At 38.0% G+C, this 20,948-nt stretch overlaps 1 protein-coding gene across 1 annotated transcript; it reads left to right on the forward strand.

The window, feature by feature from the left end:
- Positions 1–1,039: 1,039 nt before the first annotated feature.
- Positions 1,040–20,303, forward strand: tmem214 (transmembrane protein 214). Its single transcript, XM_023299681.3, has 17 exons — positions 1,040–1,324; positions 7,230–7,423; positions 7,851–8,001; positions 8,194–8,328; positions 8,907–8,989; positions 9,236–9,341; positions 10,982–11,063; positions 11,361–11,462; positions 11,772–11,913; positions 12,480–12,571; positions 14,371–14,419; positions 14,650–14,757; positions 14,880–14,997; positions 15,101–15,197; positions 17,419–17,587; positions 17,994–18,145; positions 19,021–20,303. Exons 1-17 carry the CDS (start codon positions 1,174–1,176, stop codon positions 19,148–19,150), a joined length of 2,061 nt encoding a protein of 686 aa, XP_023155449.2. The 5' UTR covers positions 1,040–1,173; the 3' UTR covers positions 19,151–20,303.
- The last annotated feature ends 645 nt before the right edge of the window (positions 20,304–20,948 follow it).

A 20,948-nucleotide genomic window follows, 5' to 3' on the forward strand; every position in this document is an offset into this window, starting at 1 on the left:
GACTAGTTTATATCAAGAACAGACTTTTAACAGGTAGAAACGGGCTGTATGTTTTTATATAAAGCTAAATGGTACAATATATGTTGATTAACATATTGCCAATATATTCATTTAAACACATAATGGTACATCTAGATATGTGTTGCATTTAGAGTTTCAGTTGTCAATTAATCTGAAAATTAATCTACCAAGTATTTTTTTAAAATCTCTAAAATACCTGAAAATGGTTATTAATAAAAATCACAATTTCCCACAGTTACTGATGCCATCTTCAGATTGCTTGTTTTGTGCAACATCTAATGAGTGTTAACCTTTGAGAAAACGGAATTTGTAAATTTTGGGAATATATACTTTATATTTTCTGTCAAAGTACGTAATGAGAAGCTACAAGTTCATGAAATGTTAAAGATTTGGCTGTAAAAAAAAAAATTAAACTTTACTGATGTGCATTCAAACTAGGGCTACAATTAATGATTTTTTAATCTGATCATTTTCACGATTAACTGATTGATTGTAAAATGTCAGTAAATTGTTTTTTTGTTTTTTTTAAAAACAAAAGCAGGAGTATTTAAATGTATGTTTTTTACTGACCGGCAGTCCAAAACCCAAAGACGTTCATTTACTCGTACGCTGGCACAAGACAATTAGGAAATTATTAAATAGTTGCTGATTACCTTAACTTCTTACATGTTCTAGTCAATTATTAACAAATCATCTTAGCTTTACTATCCATTAGTGGAAGCCATAGACTGTACAGTGGAAACTCGGGAAACACGCCATTTTTAAATGTAGTTATAAAACAGCATTTTTTTCCAGCTTCACCTTGCCACTAACATTTTGACATAAACACATAGAAGACTTGATTAGATTTGAAGCAGCTCGGGGTAAATTGAGGTGAAATTTTGAAGCTTCCTTTGATTTAAAAAAAAAACAAAAAAAAAACCTTTGAACGTGTTAGAGCGTGTCGGTTCAACCAACATTTGAAATTTAACGGTCCGAACGCATCACTGTGACGTCAGACCCACACAGGGACGTGGCACGCGGACGGCTAAATGCTCGGAGCAGCTGGCGGAGCGTCCCGTCGTCAGTACCCACTCAGCAGGGAGGAAGGAGCCAGGAAGTCACGGTACCCGAAGCAGCAGCAGCAGCAGCAGCACCCCACCTGGACCAGGCATGGCTTCGAATAATGGCTCAGCCGGCAAATGGGAGGTAGTGAAGAAAGGGAAGAAAAACAACAGCTCAGGGGGAGGCAAGGACACGACTGACAAAAAAACAGGCAGCGGAGGAAGGAAAGCCCTGGGCGAATCCAACCAGCCATCCAGACGTAAGTGAACACGGCCCGCTTGTACACCGCTGCTAGCTGCCGCTCCGTGACACATTTACCTCACGGCAAAAGTTCAATGAAAAGACAAGGACGGAGCTCCCTGTGTACATACTAAACTGTATCTTTAATCTTAACTTTACACTGTCTGTCACATAATGTTGCAAACGAAGATGGATCATAAGTGTCATCTGATTTTACAAGCTAGCTATTATAGCTTAGCTTCACGCAATATTTCCTATTATAATTCTGTGGTGTCTTATTTGTGGCTTTGTCAGTTCGTCTTTGAGGAGATATACTTTAAACTATCTACCGACACATTATTTTTAAAGTAAGAGTTAACTGGCCTCTGTGTGCTGTGCGGCCCTGTCACATACTCTTTGAGGGACTAGCTGCTTGGCTAGCTAGTGCAGTTAGCTCATTAGCAGCCGTGCTAGCACTGTCAACAAAGTCAACGTCATCACTGAGGAGCTGCATCTCTGAAGCATGTGTTGGCACGTTTTTTACCTTTTGTCTTTCTGCTGCTGCACTTTTCATTACATCTCAGTGGTGTTTTAGTTGCATTGTAGCAGAAGAATATAACATTAAGCAGCATTAGCTCACTTTTGCGGTCACAGCTGTCATTGTTCTTAGAGATGACAACGACGTGGCGACTTGAATCATGTGCTTCCTCTTTAGCACTCTTTCTAAATGTCAGTGTTGAATTAATTTACATATATACAACTTAGCACAATCCATATTGTGTTTCAATTCACAATAGAGTAACATATTATAACTATTATAATCTCATACTTTAAGTAGACAATCCATTATGGTTTATCGTGATCTTAATTTTGCTCTATTGTATTTTTTCTATTATGCTTGCATATCTGTGTAATAAGAACAGAGCAACAATATTTTTTTAACAATTCTAACAAAACACTTCAGGTTTGTGTAGGCCTGGTATTGAATATTGTTCCTGTTTTACAAAAATGATTAGACATGGCAAAGAGCTACTCTGTTACATTGGACAATGTGTTGCTTAATTCTATAATTTGACATGACACATTTACAGATACATTGAAAATGAGTGTGCTAAATGTGTGTATTCATTTCTTCCTAAAAGTAGTCCCCAACAAATTTACTACTGATTAACGAATAATTGTTAAAAAACTGCAGGCCCCAGCTTTTGGGATAGAATAGAAGCCCTTCAACAGAATCTAGTTTCAGTATTGTTATTGTTTCCATTCAGTTCCTGAATGTTGTGAATGCTGAAATTAATTTGTGTTAAATCAATTTACTACACAGCAAACCTGTGCCTGTAAGCAATGATTAAAAGGGGCTGGTTACCCTACCAAGGGAGGAAGAGCATCACAGTAATAATAAGAGTCCATTGACTGTGCGATGATTCTTTATTGGCTCAATCTGCAGAATGTAATTACTGACCTATTATCGATTCTTTGCCTTTATATTCATTAGCATACTTTCTCTAAACCTGACAGGAACTACACTCCAGTATTCCTCACTGTCTTAATGAGGTGGATACTACCTATGTAATGATCTCACTCTCACTGCTATTTGTTTATGAATATGCATTTTATCAGTGAATCGTCCTGTCCAAAGTCTGTCTGTGACTGTGGCTCTGTCAGTGGAGAGATGGTGTAAAGGTTTTGTCTATAGAAATAGGAAATGTACTTGTCTGTTTGGTAAATACATTGTAAACACCCTAGTATTTATGTGAAGTAATTGATCTACATTCCTATCCTGTGTGTAACCTGGCTCATACTTTCCTCTGAAAGTGATCTGCAGCTTTACCAAACATTATTTTTTTCTGTTAAAAATTTTTTTCACCCTTGTATATATTGTAAATAAAGCTGCTGTAACAATGTAAATTTCCCCTGGAGTGGGGAGAAATAAAGAACTTTATCTTATCTTATCTTATTAATCTATCACTGTTCACCAATAGACGATTAGTATAATCGTACAGTCAACAAGCAATTATGCCAGATCTCAGTTTGTTCTTAAATGCTTTCAGCACTTGATCATGAGACTACTGCTGTTGAGTTTGTGGTTTTGGTACATTTAATAAAGTCCTCCAGCCACAAGTTCAGTCTGAGGCTTTTGCATCTGTTAGAAATGTTGTGCAAGATCAGACTTAAGTAACTATTTTAGACGAGACTTGTCTTTTGTCGTTGACCCTGAATTTCTTCACCCTTAAATAACTTAAGACTGAAAATAGGGAAAAGTATCTATATCTTTGCTTTTTACCTTTATTCAGTTCCAAAATGATTATTCAAGTCTAGCATGTAATTTGTTGTAAGAATTTGTAAGAAGGGTAAAAAAAAATCTCTGCCTATTATTGGCTTATCATATTCTATTATTTTGAGTAGTAAAACTAAAAGGCTTACAATTTTTTTCCCCTTTTTTTGTTCTCCGCTTTAAACCTGCCATACACTAATGATCTCTGTTGAACCAATTAATATCCTTCCTGCAGTAAATGCTAGCAAAATCTGTTGCGACACAATTCCCATGTGTGCTAAACAATGCCAGACTACCAGAAAAAATTGGAAAAACCCATGTTTAATTTTAGTGCCTGAAGATGAGGAAGGACGCTTGATCAGATGAGCAGGATATTTGCTGCTGCCGTGTTGAGTTGTTTGATGTGTATCTACATGTGAAGCATCCAGTCAGCTATTCTTCAGTTGGTGTGAGAATTCATTTTAGTCCACACTGTAAGAGGACCACGCTGGGCACTGTGCAGCTCCTCAGATTACACCCCACCAAGGCTCTGGAGACAGATACCAAGTCTTAGGAGAGTAGGAGCAGACTTCTGCAGCAAAAACTGGATGTATTTTTATGACAGCGTGTGTAGTATTTTAGTATGTTATACTGTATATGCTAATAGTAAAAGTGACCATTGTTTCTCAGTGTAGACCTGATGGGCTTCTGACTTGTAAGTTTTTTTTTCATCTAACTGTGTTCTTGGACATCTGTTCCAACAAAAAGTGATACATCATCGTGACAACTTCATCAGGTACTACTTAATGGGGGTTTATCAGGGCTTATTCCTACTTAATGCTTCATATTTATGGGTAACCTACAGTCCTCTTTTGCATACATGCCTTCAAACCAACACGTTCACCAAAGAAGAGAATCCTCTTTGTTTTATGTTGCTTGACATTTTCAAGGACTGGAGACATTTCTCAAAGTGTGTTACAGTCACGTGGTTCTTCTTTGATTATGAAATGTTTATTAGTTTCTTAGAAATGCTGTGTCTTCATTCCTCCTGTTTGCTGGAGAGTTGTACATGTGGTCCAGACAGTTTCTACTTAATGTGTTTGCCTTTTTATTTATTCTTTTTTTTAAGTTTGCTGCTGGAGGTGGGGTGTAGGGTTTGGGTTTGACTTTGACTTTAACTTTGAGTGGTTACTCACTGGAATCTGCAACATACGTGTTTGTATATATTCTTTCAAGAGGTTTGTCAATCATATTGATTTCATGAAAAAGAAATCTCGTTACCACGCCTCTGTCAGAGCTCCAGAATAACTTTTTCACTAGTAGGTCCTTGTTTGTTGCACCATTACATGATTTGGTTATCTAAATGCTAGTGTTAGCATGCTAACAGTCTTGTGATAGTGACATTGATAGAATGTTCATGCTTCGCAGATGTCATTTATGCCATGTACAGCATGTGTCATGTTGGCATTCAAACATACACTAATTAGCACTAAATGCAAAGTACAGCTGGGGCTGAAGAAACTGTTGTTTATTTTAGCAGGTGGTTCATCATAAACCAGAGTGGTAAATAAAATTTAATTCAACCTGATACTGTTGCTACAAGAAAAGCGAGGAGCTCAAAATCATTACAATTCATTCTCTGGTGATGATGAATGACTGAACCGTATTTCATCAAATAGTTATAGAGATATTTAACTCTGAAATGTCAAACTCATTGTAACATTAGAACAAACGTCAGGGAATAAAGTGAATAGGCTTCCTCTTTTTGCTGACAATGAATGTCCAAAATGCATTGTCAGTCCATTAAATACTTGTAAAGATTTTTCAATCTTCACCACAAATGGTAGACAGATCAACTGACAGACAGATGCTAGCACAGCTTAAAATCATGAATATAATGGAGCCAAAGTACTGAAGGACTGAAGCAGGTAGAATGATCTTAAACTCAAAACTAAAACAAAAACACTTTTTTTTTCAGGGAAATAATGAATAATATAAAACACAGTTTTTGGTATCTCTTTTAAAACAAATTAACAAGTTGTTAAATTTTAGTTATTGTCCCTTAATGTCATCATATCACATTTGTATCACTAGGCACTTGAATTTTTTAACGATTCCTGGCACTATACTGTAGCCTCCCATTGTTGCCCTGTTAATGTATGTCACCAAAGCTGGAACTTCTACTGGAACTGACCAAATTCCTGACACCTGTTGATATTTATTTTGTATTAATAGGCATTTACCCTTGGTCACATTACCTCAGTCTCAGCTTTCAGTACTTTATTTACTGATCTGCTCTAGTAAAATTCTTACTAAGCTGTTTGTGATTATATGTCTGGTCTTGATGCCTCCTTTTCTGCTGAGACATTCCTATTGGACAACTGGGCTTCTCTGTCAAGAAAACAGCTCCAAAATATTTTTCATGACTTCAGTTTGCTTGTTTCAGTGGACTTAGGATTAGTCCTGACCAACCAACTTTTAAAAGGGAAAATTATGGTGATGGAGTTCATTTTAAATCCAGATGAAGAAGTAAAAGTGTGATGAAACGCGTCCCTTCCTTGCGTCACAGCGCTGTATTTTGCCAACGCATACAGACCAGATATAGATTTAGGTTTCTCAGCAACATGTACAGCTGAATGGCCTAAGAACAACTGGTGACCCCTGTCAACAACTGCTCAAGTTTATGGGTGGGTCTGACTGGGATTCCTGTGTACAGTCGTGTGGACCCATAGTTAAATACTGCAAATGTCTCTGCAGCATGACCTAGGGTTAGAGCCATACATAGAAGCTTTAATAGTAGTAGTTTCATTTGAAACTCCTGTTGTCTCATGGTATTGGTATTATTTTGAAATTGTGGCAAAAGCCTGATACAGTTTGATCCTATGTGCCGTAGAGCTATTAGAAATACAATATTGAGCTATAATGTTGTGCTGGCCTCTTCATTACAATGACCATCAGCACTGTAGTATTATTTTGACTCGATCCCACATTGGTCTAATCAGCAGCTGGAAATAGTCCCCATCAAATGCACTGTATACTTCTGTTTGAATAATGTCTACTAAGAACTGCAATAGCTGGCTGTTTTAAGAAAGTAATGAGCCTTTATAAAAAGGCATTTTTGCGTGTTTCAAATATAATATAATGTATACACACAGTCTTTGGTTGTACCCTTTCAGAGGCTTTGACATCTCTTAAATAATACAATAAACGTTCAGGGACAACAGTTTGTTTTTTAAAAATAGAAAACAGCATTATTGTAAAATGTAATGTAAATATGTACAGCCCTGAAAATATCAGGTTATAGCAACTTCAAATTTCAAGTGTTTGTATTGGTCTTCCAATTTGTTGGAGCACCATATGTAGTTTATTCACAAAGGAGTCTTTACAAGTAACATAGAAGGGAATACTTGGAATGCTGCTGGTGCTTAACTCTGTTCCTTTGTGAATTGTAATGAGTGTTGCATGAATATTGCTCTAGACAATAACAGCCTATTACACAAGCCATGGAGGGAGGGTGGAAGGGATAAGTAAGGCGCTGAATATGAGGGGAGTGAGCAACCGGGAACAGAAATGTAACTTGATTTTCAGGACACAATGTGAGTACACAAAAGTGTTGCTGAAAGTCAAAGAAGCTCAGAGTAGATGCTGCATTTAACCAGAGCTGTCTAAACCACAACTGTGTTTGTTTCAGCGCCCTTGAAGATGTCAGAGACTTTGTATGACGGCTTTGAGAAAATGGGAAAGAAACAGAACAAGGAGCAAGTTCCTCCACCTGCCGATCCTCAAAACAAGAAGTCCTCATCGACTAAACCATCCAAGAAATCACACTCCAGCAATACAGTCGCACCTGCAACTCACAAGACCCTCGAGGAAGCCTTCAAAGCTGTGAGTAATACATGTAACACAGATTTCTGACTCTGTTTTATTGAAGTTTATATTAGGTCTTTTCTGAAATTGAAAATGTGAATGGTTTAAACAAAGCTGAAAGTCATTATATGTTGCAGTGTAAAGATTATTACTAAGAAGGTTCTGTTTGTGCTTTCTTCCCTATATCCACTTGTTTTTTGCTCAAATTTTACATTAATGTAAAATTTATAATTCTCAATATTGATGTAAGAATTTACAACAGTTTTTTCAGTGGATGAAATTAATTTAACAGGCTTTCAAAGCCATAAATATCCTCATGCAAACACAGCTGCTTTGTAACATCCCGAAGGCAAGGCATCACATGCTTAAGCACATCTTGTCCTCACTGAAGGGATGTGTTGTTTTTGAGAATATAATCCTGATGTTGTCACTGTTTCCTTTTTAGTTGGATGTTGGGGACCTGAAGCAGCAGCTGGCTCGCAGTCAAACCCTGTTCCCAGAAAATCCTTCTGTTTGGGTCAAAGACCTGGCAGGATACCTCAACCTCAATCTGACTGCACCAGAGAATGAGCCCACACTCAGCAGCTATGCTCACGGTCAGCCAAACTTCTGCTTTTATTTTCATATTTCATATTTCTCAAAATTTCCCTGCTGCGGGATCAATAAAGGTTTATTAAAGGTTTAATCCTATGACTGAAATTTGTCAGTGAGTACTGTGTAATATAACATTTGGTGACACTTTTGCTCATTCATCAGCACTTAAGTCGTATCCATCTGTTCTGTCCCAGACTACCCATACTGCCTTACAGGTAAAGAGCTGAGAGGCGTGATCAAAGGCCTCATTGGACGATGCAGCAACATTCTGCCAGATTTCTTCGACCACTGTGTTTACACTATGCTCAGGGAGCTGGACAGACAGTCAGGTAAATACAGGATGTTGCATGAAGAAGTGGGAGTGGATTGGAAAACCTTCTGTTTTTGCTAGTGTCATGCTACTCATCTTAAGTTATTGATACTGTGCAATTAGGCACTATTAATGAAAATATTAAAAGATTTAATTCTTGGCTCACAAGTAGTCAGGCTTATTTCAGCAGTGATTCATTTTGCCGTGGCACATTAAAATAACACTTGATAATTCACAACAAAAACATCGAAATATTTAATGCTGTTATTTAGTGAGAGGCATTGCTATTGTCTCTGACTCTTAAATTTATATGTTTTTTTATGTAATATATGTGACATTTTGGCCTTTATTAAAAATCAAACACTAGATAGGCAAGAAAAAATTAAAGGACAGAGAACAAGTGGGACAACAAGCAGCAACAGGCTCTAACCATGCTTATTGCTATCAAACGTTCAGTATCATAGACCCTAATGCTTCATGGCAGCTTATGAAAGTATTTTACCTTGGTTTGATGTGCCATTGCAGTTTGTGGGTTAATGCTAAACAGCAAACTACAAACACAACCTGACACCAACAGCTTTTCATTCTTGTTTCCAGGTGAACCTCTGCATGGCTACAGAGTTTGCATTCAGGCAATCCTCCAGGACAAACCCAGAATAGCCACCCAAAACCTGCCAGAGGTGAGTGTCTGTGTCTGTGTGTGACCTTCAGTTCTGCAGATACCTGGCAAGTTGTTGCTTGCCTGCTTTGAATCCACTTGCATTAAAATATTCAGCAAGTGCTTTCTCATCTTATTCTTTTATGTTTGCTTTTTCAAGCAAACAGTTTGAGCCCAGTTGTGAGATTTACTACCTGATTTGTCCTGTACAATAATCTTGCAATAACAGGTTATAATATCTTCACCTTTCCTTTTCCTTCGTGTCTAGTATTTGGAGTTATTGCGGTCTGTTCAGAATCGACCAGTGAAGTGTTTGACCATCATGTGGGCTCTGGGCCAAGCTGGATTTTATGACCTCAGCCAGGGACTAAGAGGTAATGGACAATCAAAATGTTATACTGCTGCAAAAAAATCATTCATATGCATTCTTGCATATCTACAAAGCCTTATACTCCTTTGGATATGTAGACATTATCTGCACTTTATTAGTCCTGGTCTGTGTCTGTTTCCCTTTCTCCCACTTTCCCAACAATATGTTATGACAGAAATTCTGGGTTGGGGGTCACTGAAGCAAAAGTGCACATCAGACCAGTAACATATCCACTGACAGCCAGCTGCTGTTTCAGGTCTTTGCCTGGTATTTGGTGAGCCACTGAGTCTGCAACATGTGGGTATGGGATGAATATTCTTGGACGATTATATAACAACCTTCAACCACAAAGTAAGGTTATTGAGTACCACCTGACTCCCTGAAGGCAAGAAAAGACACAGCTGAGTCATTCTGAGGCTGTTTGAAAAGTTGCATTTCCATCGATATTCCTCATGATGATGCTATGTAGAAAATTTAATTAGAAAATAACAGCAGGATGGACTCAAATGAGACGACGGACACTGTTCAGGAAGAGTTCAAGGGTTTCAATATTTGAGTCCTAGACTGTAATATGATTTCACTTGGTATATGTACAAGACTTGGATACATAGAAATATTTACAGTGGGGAAAAATTATGTGTAATCGTCAGCAGAGAATGACACAACAGCAAAATTAAATCAAGTCATGATTAGGGATGGGTACCAAGTTCTGGGGTGAAATTTTTAAATACAGGAGGATCGATAAGCTCCAACGTTAGCGGTTCTGTTAACGATACCTTATAAAGTAAGAACGCTGTGTTACGCATTTTATCTCATCACTGTAAAACGTGTTAGATGGGTATGTGTCTATGATGTACTTTGGCTTTCTAAATCCAAAACGGAGTTCTGTCTGTTGAAGCTATCGACTCAGACAGACCGAGCACCTTGTGTCTGAGGGGCGGAGCAGCTCCGTCACTCACCTGCAGCTCTGTGCAGCACAAACAGGTGATGAATATACAAAAGTATGTTTTAACTTTACTATAGTTGATGTAGAAAATGTTCGTTGCCACAAAAGTAGCAAATCGTGTGCATGTCAGAGCAAAAACACAATCAGTGTGTGGCTGCTGAGCTTGTAGTTCATCCCTCACTGACCAACTATGTTATTTTTACTAGCAGGCTGAAAACACAGTCTGTTTTATTTAGTGATTTACCCTGTCACACTGTCCACAGTGATCATTCCCATCAACACAGCATGTCAAGTGACAAGCAACAAGTGTCTACATAAAGTTTCATGCATAAAGTATGTATGAGGAAAATTAAGCAATCTTTATACAGTTCTTAATTTGTCCAGTTATTTTTCTTTTAAAAAAACAAAGCAAACAAAAACTGTCAAAAAATATTGACACCATAAAAGTACCGGATGAATAGACAGTATCGGTAAAAGTAGCAGTACTGTTAAAAACTTGACAATACTCATCCTCAATCATGATATGAGATATCACAGTGTAAAAACAAGAGTGTATCTGAGGGATGTTTTGTTTTTCAGCTTTTTGTACTGAATCTGGTCTGAGCTTCTATTACACTTAAAGCTGAAAAGTTAACACATTTCATACCATAAGTACATGTTTCTAAAAGACAGCTATCCTTCCTTTGTTTGTGCTGTAGTGTGGCTGGGCATCATGCTTCCTGTTCTGGGGGTGAAGTCTTTATCTTCATATGCCATTGCCTATCTGGAGAGACTTCTACTGTAAGTCTGACTGAGAAATATGTGTGTTATTATGTTTTCTATTTTATATAGATAATATTGTACACAACAAAAAGCTTCTTTTTTTTCTCATGATTGCACCTGTTTTCATTACCCACATTTTTTCCTGTTATGTTATTATTTTTATAAGTTAAAAACAGTCCCCAAATATTGGAGAGTAGCCTTATTATTTATCCCTTTATCCCTTTGCAGGCATTTCTTAGAAGTGTAGTTGATATTTTGAAAAGAAAATTGTCAAAAACAAATAAATGTCATTTGTGTTGACTTTTTTTCCATCAGACTTCATGCAAACCTGACAAAGGGATTTGGCATCATGGGTCCTAAAGAGTTTTTTCCTCTACTTGATTTTGCCTTCATGCCAAAGAATGCTCTGTCATCAAGGTAAATGTAAATGAATGAAAGCACCGATACCCAATCATACCAATGCTCTTTAATAATTTTTATATAATTCTGTATGCATAACATGACTACATGGTGTATGAATAAGTGGCTAAAGAAATACGATGTTAGAGGATTTTGCATACATACTTAACCCCACATTATACCTAATTAAACAGCCTCAAAACTTTGAGGAGAGACACAGAGTGACTGTGGTTGATTGATATGTGTGTTTTTGAGCGATTTGCTTATTTAGTATTTGTTATAGTTGTTGTTGTAAATAGTAATGACCCTGTTTTTGTTTGTGTACAGTCTACAGGAGCAGCTGAGGCGTTTGTATCCTCGGCTGAAGGCCCTCGCATTTGGAGCCAAGCCTGAGAGCACATTACACACATACCTGCCGTCTTTTCTGTCCAGAGCCACACCACACTGTCCAGATGATATGAAGAGAGAGGTGACACACACACACACACACACACACACACACACACACACACACACACGCTTGTGCCATACAGCATGTTGTTAATGGCCTCATTATGATAATCTGTCTCATAAGCAGTCAAAACAAGATATTGATAAATGAATAAGCTTGAAGTGTAAGTCCTCTTACACACCAACAGTGTTTAGTGCAACCAGCCAGCACCTTTATTCTATAGGCAAACCAGCCAAATATTGTCACTTACAAATGACATGAAATTAATGTGAGAAATTCATCTAAGCCTTCAGACAAATGTTTTAGTGTCTATCAGAATTAAAGCGCAGTAGCGCTTTTCATGGGCAGGTTTCATCAATGTTCATTATCATTACAACGTAATACCAGTACCTTTGAAGGACATATTTTTGCGTTGGATGGTGCCTTGATCTGCTTCTGCTGCCATCATTGATTGATAATCTACATAAAAATCCACTGGTCAGCTGTACCTTTTCAGCTACAAGAATGCATTCTTACCAGCTCCAAAAATTCAGGGAATTGAATTAGAAATTGGAATAACTGAGTCTCTCCTATGTTTCTTGCAGCTACTCAGCAGTATGACAGAGTGCTTGTGTGTGGATGTACAGAGTCTAGGAGTGTGGAGGCAGCTCTACACCAAACACTTACCCCAGTCCAGGTGAGTTGCACTTTTATTTTTTTTTTTAGTTATAAACTGAATAGTAGAAACTAAATTGTTGCTCATCTGTGATAAAAGCATTTGTTACAATTTGGGGTATAGTGCTATTTGTACCATAGTGCACCTTTGATGCATGTGCACCTGCAGAGTTGTGTTTTGTTTCGAAGTTTATGTTCCTACGCTGGCAGGTTTGCATGCATTATTCTGCCATAACTGGCCACACAATCAAATATTAGACTGAGCAGTTGATGGGTCACTGTGCAGCAACTAATAAATTTACAAAATAACAGGTTAACAGTCCCCTCCAAAGTATTGTCTTGGTCTCTTGTTAGTAAAATTATTAGTGTATGACTGCAGCCTACTTAAACAGTTTTTCTTTAAGTAAATCAGTGTGTTGCGACTTGACTTTACACTCCAACAATGATGGCCTCTAGCATTAATAGTGATGATTCAGGTATTCGGGCATAAATTAATGCTTCAAATATGTTTGAAGTTCTTTTGTTGTATTAATATGACCTTTGTAAAAATGAAAGGATATTTTGCTGCCTTTTTCTTTTTCCTAGTGAATGTACAGACGAGAGGGGAACAAAAACTATTGATTTCATTGTGCTCCTCAAAGGAAACCAGCAGCTAAGGGTAACTCTTAAAGTGAAATGTTCTCTTGTATGTTCGTCAAAGCAGAAATTGATGTCATGAATCAATCAAAACACCTAAAATGTCAGTACGACAATTCTGAACATTTGATTTAATGGCTTTCTTGCTTGACATATGCTTTAATGATGATTGACTTTTCTAGCGCTTAAAAAAAAATGTATAATATTTGGGCGCCTGGATGGCTCAGCGGCTACTCTTGCTAAAATTGCTGAGGAAGTTAAAGCTGGTTCTGATAGAAAGGTGTCAGAATAAACAGTGCATCACAGTTTGTTGTGTATGGGGCTGCATAGCCACAGACCAGTCAGGGTGCCCATGCTGACCCCTGTGCACCACCAAAGACACCAACAATGGGCATGAGAGCATCAGAACTGGACCACGGAGTCTGATGAGTCACATTTTCTGTAACATCACGTGGATGGCTGGGTGCGTCGCTTACCTGGGGAACGCACCAGAATGCACTATGGGAAGAAGGCAAGCTGGTGGAGGCAGTGTGATGCTTTGGGCATTGTTCTGCTGGGAAACCTTGGGTCCTGCCCTCCATGTGGATGTTACTTTGACATGTACCACCTACCTGAGCATTGTTGCAGACCATGTACCCCCTTTCATGGAATCGGTATTCTCTGGCCTCTTTTAGCAGGATAATGCGCCGTGCCACAAAGCAAAAATGGTTCAGGAATGCTTTGAGGAGCACAACCACCAGTTTGAGGTGTTGATTTGGCCTCCAGATTCCCCAGATCTCAATCCAATCGAGCATCTGTGGGATGTGCTGGACAAACAAGTCCGATCCATGGAGATCACACCTCGCAACTTTCAGGACTTGAAGGAGATACCACACCTTCAGGGGTATAGTGGAGTCCATGCCTTGGTGGGTCAGGGCTGTTTTGGCAGCAAAAGGGGGACCAACACAATATCAGGAAGGTGGTCATACTGTTCTGTCTGATTGGTGTAGATTTCAGCTGTGTTATGCAAACTGCCAATACATTGCTTCCTCACTTTGAGAAAAAAGAAAGTGGAGGAGTGCCCTTATGGTTACAGACATATTCATATGGAAGTGAAAGTAGTTGCATATGGAAATAATGATAATTTTAGCCATGCATATACTAATAGATAGAGCTGACTGTCAACGCCTCTTTTTCCTTCTACAGTCTGCTGTTAAACCACTTGCTGAAGTCTTGGAATGTCCTGCCACCAAAAGTAGGTCCTTTCGTGATGTCTGTTGGTACATAGACCAAAGTTGTCTCCCTGGACATACTTTAATTAGAGCAATATTGCATGTTTATACTGTTGAGCACACTTAGTGGAACTGCTTTATTATTTGAGCAAAATGCAGTGTGATGCAGAAGGGGAGAGAAGTTTCTTTCTTTCCTAATGGCATTTTTGATCATCTTTTAATTAGACTGTTGTTCTCTACTTTACATTTTTAGCTGCGAAAGAACCTTGAAGAAACAATCCAGTCCTTCCGAGTGACCAATGAAGAGATGAGAGACACTGTTGAATCTAATGACCTTCAGGAGTGCAATCATCTGTGCCAGGTAAAACAAATTCACAGAGCACGTTTGATTTGAAATGCTAAAAGTAATTTGAAATGTATTATTTAACAATTGTAAATTAAAAATAAATTATCTTGGTTAACAGTACTTACCTGTGTCTCTAGAATCTACAGGTCAAGATGCGTGGTCACGGGTTCCCCTGGTCCAAACTGCTTATGGTTCTGCTTGTGTTCGTCGCTGGTTTCATTGCCCAGGACATCAGATCTCACAGCTCTGTCGCAGGTCTGACAGATTGCTGTTTACTCATTGCAGTCATTAGTCCTCATATTTCTGGCAGATTTTACTGTACATTATGTTTGTTGTAGTAACAGTTGCTGTGTTTCAGATTCCACCACAGCCAGGTATCTGCACTCTTCAGGGATCGTAGCTGTATCTCAGCAGGCCTGGAGCAAAATAACAGTCTACTCAAAGCAGGGTTTCAGGTATGTACTCACATTTCACATGTGTTAGATATGCAAAAAAATGTTCTGTATTGAAGCACGCTGCAGGTAAAGCAGTTTTTACAGTCTGGTTTACTGACACAGTGTTTCATGTAGGGCTGAAACGATTCCACGAGTTATTTGAGTAATTCGATTACTAGAACTCCTCAGGGCAAAATTCTCTGATCGAGGCTTCGTTTAGTCCACTACATAGTAAACTCCAGGTCACTAAATGACAGACTGCAGTCCGAGTCTGGACCCAGACTTCATCCGATACGGACCAGGACCTATCTAAATTCAATTTGGCAAGACGCTTCTGTTTTAACCGCCGCAGCGTTTCAAATGTTTACGGCGTTCTTGTTTAATAGATCAGAGGCTGAACTACGAAGGCAGGTTGACATAGTCAGGCTTTCTTTGTTTAACTTAACTAAAACTATAACCTCAGTCAGACTTAACAGGTACGAAGGTGGTTCTCAACTTTCTTTGTTAAGTCAGACTATCTACTTCAAACTCGTCCACACAAACAAGATCGTTTAACGCATCATTTGACTGTTAAACATGCATAATGTATTTATTTTACCGATCAATGCAGCAGATTCTTTCTAACAGACAGCTGCACAATAAAACTGTCAGACTTCATATATTCAAATATGATATTGTATTGAAGTGCATGTAGGTCTGACTCTATCTGATAATGAAGGAAATGACTTTAATTTGTGGCCAAATCAAAGTTAAACTAATGTTACTGATTAAACATTCTCTGTAATAAATACTAATAAACTAATCAGTTTTCATATTTGTGTTCTATCAACTAACTGCGGTACCAGCAGTTTAAACGGACCAAACATAAAAACATATTTATTTGATTTCTGCATCACCAACTAAATAGGTTCTCATGGCTTTAGTTTCAGTTGAATATCCCTGTACTATACTATATATGTACAATACACCACAGATGTCTGCCTGTGTTCCACCAGGATGGTTATTTCTGTTGCATAGCAGGCTCACTTCCGCTTTTGATGCTGTAACGCGCATGCCAAGCACAGAATCAGATTACTCGATTAATCACCAGAATAATCGATAGAATACTCGATTACTAAAATAATCTGCTGCTAAGCTGCAGCCCTAGTTTGATGAAACATTGTTCTAAAGTAATGTTCAAAATCCTACAGTAATACAACTATGATACAGTCACTGACATTCACTGATACATTCCACTTTATTAGCTACATTTGTAATATAATATCAACTATTATGACCTGAACACTTTTACAAAATTTTATTTTGTTTATCCACGTCTTTGGCAGTGATAGTATTCACTGATTAACAGGAAAAAAAGAAACATGAGCCAATGTTAGACCAATGGCAATTTTTTTTATCTGTTGGCCCTGGCCAGTGGATATTTTGATGCCTGTATTGTTGATTATTTTTTGTTTGTTTGTTTGTTTGTTTATACTGTCATGGAAAGATGTTTTAGCATTGAGGTCATGGCGATTGATGAATGTTGTCCTAGACTGCATTATATTCAGAGGTGTTTATAATAGGATAGAAATTTTAAACAATTTCCTTAATCAATAGTATGCTAAATAACAATCGATAATCAGACATGTAATGTTTGCTGCAAAATACATTTGGCTACATTAGAAATGTAAAGAACAGACAAAGGAAATGCTGGGTTAGTTTACCGTAATTATAAATTAAATTGCCAAAATTACTTAATTTAGTATTAATCTCAGCAATCAAGCTGCAGTAAATAATCTGGGTTGTTACTAATCTTTTCATAGCAATTTGATATTAGAATCATCATCATAGCTGATCTACATGATGGAGTGACTTTTTTATTGTAGTCAACGTTAGTCCAGCTGCTGGAAACAGCTACTCAGCTGGAACAGAGGTCAGATGTCTACAAATACTGTCAGAGCAACTTAATTATCCATCCAGGATGTCTGTCAGTATTTACTGCTATCTCTAAACTATACTGCTATCTGTATTTAAACTCGTGGCAGAGTGTAGCAGACACACGTTATCACTTTAGTTTGTATACTAAGCTATTATTAAGCTATTACTATTACTAAGCTATTATTAAGCTATTAAGCTAAGCCATTACTAAGCTATTATTACAACACTGACATGAGTAGTAAATCTTTGAACTCTCTGTATGTTTAGTCACTCAGGCAAAGCATTCAACTGCTGTTTATATTATGTGTTCTTTCTTCTGCTGTAGCTGGTTGGAGACCAGCACTCCTTATTATTACTCTGAGTGTGTGCGGGTTTTGGGGCCACTAATGGAACAAGGTTTGGAGAAGGCAAAAGCAGCAGCCATCTTCATCGCTGAAAACACGACACAGTTTGTCCTGTGGGTCAAAGAAACGACACCGCTGGTCATAGAATGGGTAAGACCGTGCATGTCTTTGCCTTATGCTGTTTAATCAGCTCCGCTTAAGGTTCTGGGAGTCCGAGTAAGGATGCTGTTAAATGATGCTGAAGTCACTTTTATCTATTTAAATCTTTATTGCCAGAAGATCTGCAACATTAAACAGTGAAAGCCACAAAAACTGAGAAATTTTTCATCAATTAGGTAGTTGGTGTTTTTTTTTTCCAGTTAGATTATAGTGTTTCCATTCTGAGTCTCCCATTTTTTTCTTATTATTAGACATACACTCACAGAACAGCATATTAGCACTGCCAGGCTTCCCTTTGCTCTCACACCCTTAATTCTTGTGTCTTGGATTCCACAATGTTTGGAAACATGTCTTTGACTTAAATCTGCTGACTGTTTCCCCTGTGTGTCTTGCCCAGGTAAACACCAACACCCCTGACAGTGTGTTCCAGGTGTTGGCATATTTAAAGGAGCTCCTTATGTTCCTCCATCAGAATTACATCCTGCCAGCGCTTGCGTACATATCTGACCTGCTACAACAAGCGTGGACCAACCTACAAGACTCCTGCAAGTCAGTACACAAAGCATCCTTCAACAGTTTTGGTTTTTCTGAGGGTACCAGCAGCATTAAATGTACATCTAGTATTGAAGTGTGTCAGGAGCTGCTTAAACCGGCTGTTCATACCTGAAAAAACTGAATTATTATGTAAATGTTTGCGTGTCATAGCATATCCATATCATAAAACACCTTGGAGCACTCACATTAGTTGTTATGGTACATATGTGCATCTAGTATCTGTCAGGTTTACCGCTACATTAGCTCATGAATGTATGGGCTGAGATTAAAGAGGTGATGTTTATTATGTTCAGTGCATCAGATTTTTTTCCTTATTTTTCCTTATTTATATTGTATGTATAGTGTATATATTTTATGTCTTAATTTATAGATGTGTTCTCTTGCTTTCCTTATTGTCATTTTGCTGCTGTGACTTTGCAGATTCCCCCTTGTGGGACTAATAAAGGATATTCTATTCTATCTGATGCTTGAACAAAATTTAGTTTAACATTAACATAAACTACAATGATTTGAAATTATTTTTCACAAAAATAACATAAATAACAGCCTTCAAATAACAAAATGTGAAAGTAGTACAGTTAATGCCCCAAAAGCTAAAAATACTTCAAATTCTGAAACCGTTTTCTCCATGCGAGTACATATTTCAGCTGACATTAGTCATATAATTATAGTCCATCTGCAGTAAACAAAGGAAGTATTTCAGGGTTTTTTTTTTTTTTTTAAATCAAAAATACTTAAAAAAAAATTAACTTGTTCTAGCTTCTCAAATGAGGCATTTGAAGGTTTTTCAACTTTTGGTCAATCAAGACAAGCAACTTTCAGACATGCTAAGACTACACTAATGTTGTTAATGTGTGTTTTTCTTGCAGCGGGGAGGTTTCAGTATCGTGTCTGCAAGGCCACGCTTTGTCCTTGACCAACTCAACGTGGCAGCTCCTCCAACACACAACTGCAGCCATCAAGACGTGGGCTCAGGATCTTCTGACACGAGCAGGATAACGTATCAACAGACCCTGACTAATTTACACATACAATATACACACAAGAACTTATATACTGTACACGTACACACACACACACACACACACACACACACACACACACTGACCCAGTGTGAGGCTGCCTTTCAGTGCTTCAGCTCCTCTCATGAAGCCTTGATTAGACTCTGTGGGGTCAGACAAAAACAAACTCTCACTTATACAGACCCTTTTGTCTCCTGTTTTGGCTAAATTTTATCAATCATTTTGCTGTTGTATAGATGTTTGTTTCTTTTCTACTAATCTTTTTGTCACTGCTTGATGCGGAGGTTGTATCTTTCTCTCTCCCTGAGTTTTCTACTTCAAATTTCAGCTGTTGTTTTAACCTCTGGGTTAAATAGAGTATGTAATTTATAGAAAATGTATGTTTGTAGATGATTTATAAAACATTTTTATTTAAAGATAATAAAAAAAAATGTTCTAAGGAAACTTGGTAAAGGGCAGGGAAAAGACCAAAAACTTTTCCAAGCCACTGAAGACCTCATCAGGTAAACTCTGGGGGCCACTTCATTTCCAACACTTTTTCTACGCACCATATCGTCAAATCAGACACGGTGTGTTCAAAGCCTTCACCAGGCTTGAGGAGCTTCTCACAATGTGAACCCGTCAGCAGGAGAGATACTGTTAGGAAGGAATCACATCTGCCGGTGGACTGATTCCTCCAGAGGATTTGTAGTCGACAGTGTGAACTTGAGAATGTGTCTCACATCAGTCTAGAAAATTAAATCTACCTGCTGTTTCTGTGTCTTGCACATCATCTTGTCTTGTCTCGCCTTTGCTGCTTAATTTTTTTTTGTCCTGTTTCTTATGCTTCATCTGCCACCAGCTGCTTATGACCTGAGCTAAAAGAAGCACCTCGGTTGTGTACTTGTACTTGAAAACTGATGAGACTCTCAATGTGTGTGGATCAACATGCTAATTGTCGATAATGGGCTCATGATTATTTCTGTGCCAACATCCTCATGTATGCTGAGATGAGCAAGCTGTTCCTCCAGGTCTTTCTGACCAGCTGATTCACCAACCGCTCCTTGTACCTAAGATGTTTGGATGGATATGACCGCAACTAATGTCTTACTTTGTTATGTAAATGATTTATAATAAAGACTTCAACGCCATTTGCTGTTTTTGTTTGTTTGTTTGTTTTTTTTAAAGTTTTAAAAACTCCATAAGGTTGACTTGAGGTAAACCATGTCAGGTCTAGGGCCTTCTTCCTTATAGAGTCCTCTTGTCTAAAACGGGCTATTTTACTTTGAAAAGTCAAGAATACTTATTTTTCTGCATTTTATACTTTCTTTAAATGGCTATTTTATTTTATCATTGATATACTTTATACCAGAGTGTGTTATTTATTTATACCAAAACGTGGGTCACACAGAAAACTGTAAAATACAGCTTCCAGAATATAGGGCCCCCAATTTACTTATGCAAGGGAATTTGCTGCACTGATCCTCAATGAAGTACTTTGGCCTCACAGCTGGATGGCCATGGTTCATGCCCGGCCTGGGGTTCTCCATGTGTTTGTGTGGGTTCTCACCGTGTTCTACGGCTTCCTCCCACAGTCCAGAAATATGCTGTGAGTGTGACTATCAACTGCTGGGAACAGCAAGGGTAGGGATCTGCAGAGCTGAAGGCTGCACTTCTAGGACTCCACGTTTAGAGCATTTTTACAGACAGCGCCACCTACTGCAATAGATGATCACTAAAGTGCACAGCTTATGATTTAAATATAAAACTTATGGTTTAAAAGGATGCTTTCACTC

The sequence above is a fragment of the Amphiprion ocellaris genome, chromosome 12 (genome assembly GCF_022539595.1).
Source record: "Amphiprion ocellaris isolate individual 3 ecotype Okinawa chromosome 12, ASM2253959v1, whole genome shotgun sequence".
Classification (NCBI taxonomy): domain Eukaryota; kingdom Metazoa; phylum Chordata; class Actinopteri; family Pomacentridae; genus Amphiprion; species Amphiprion ocellaris.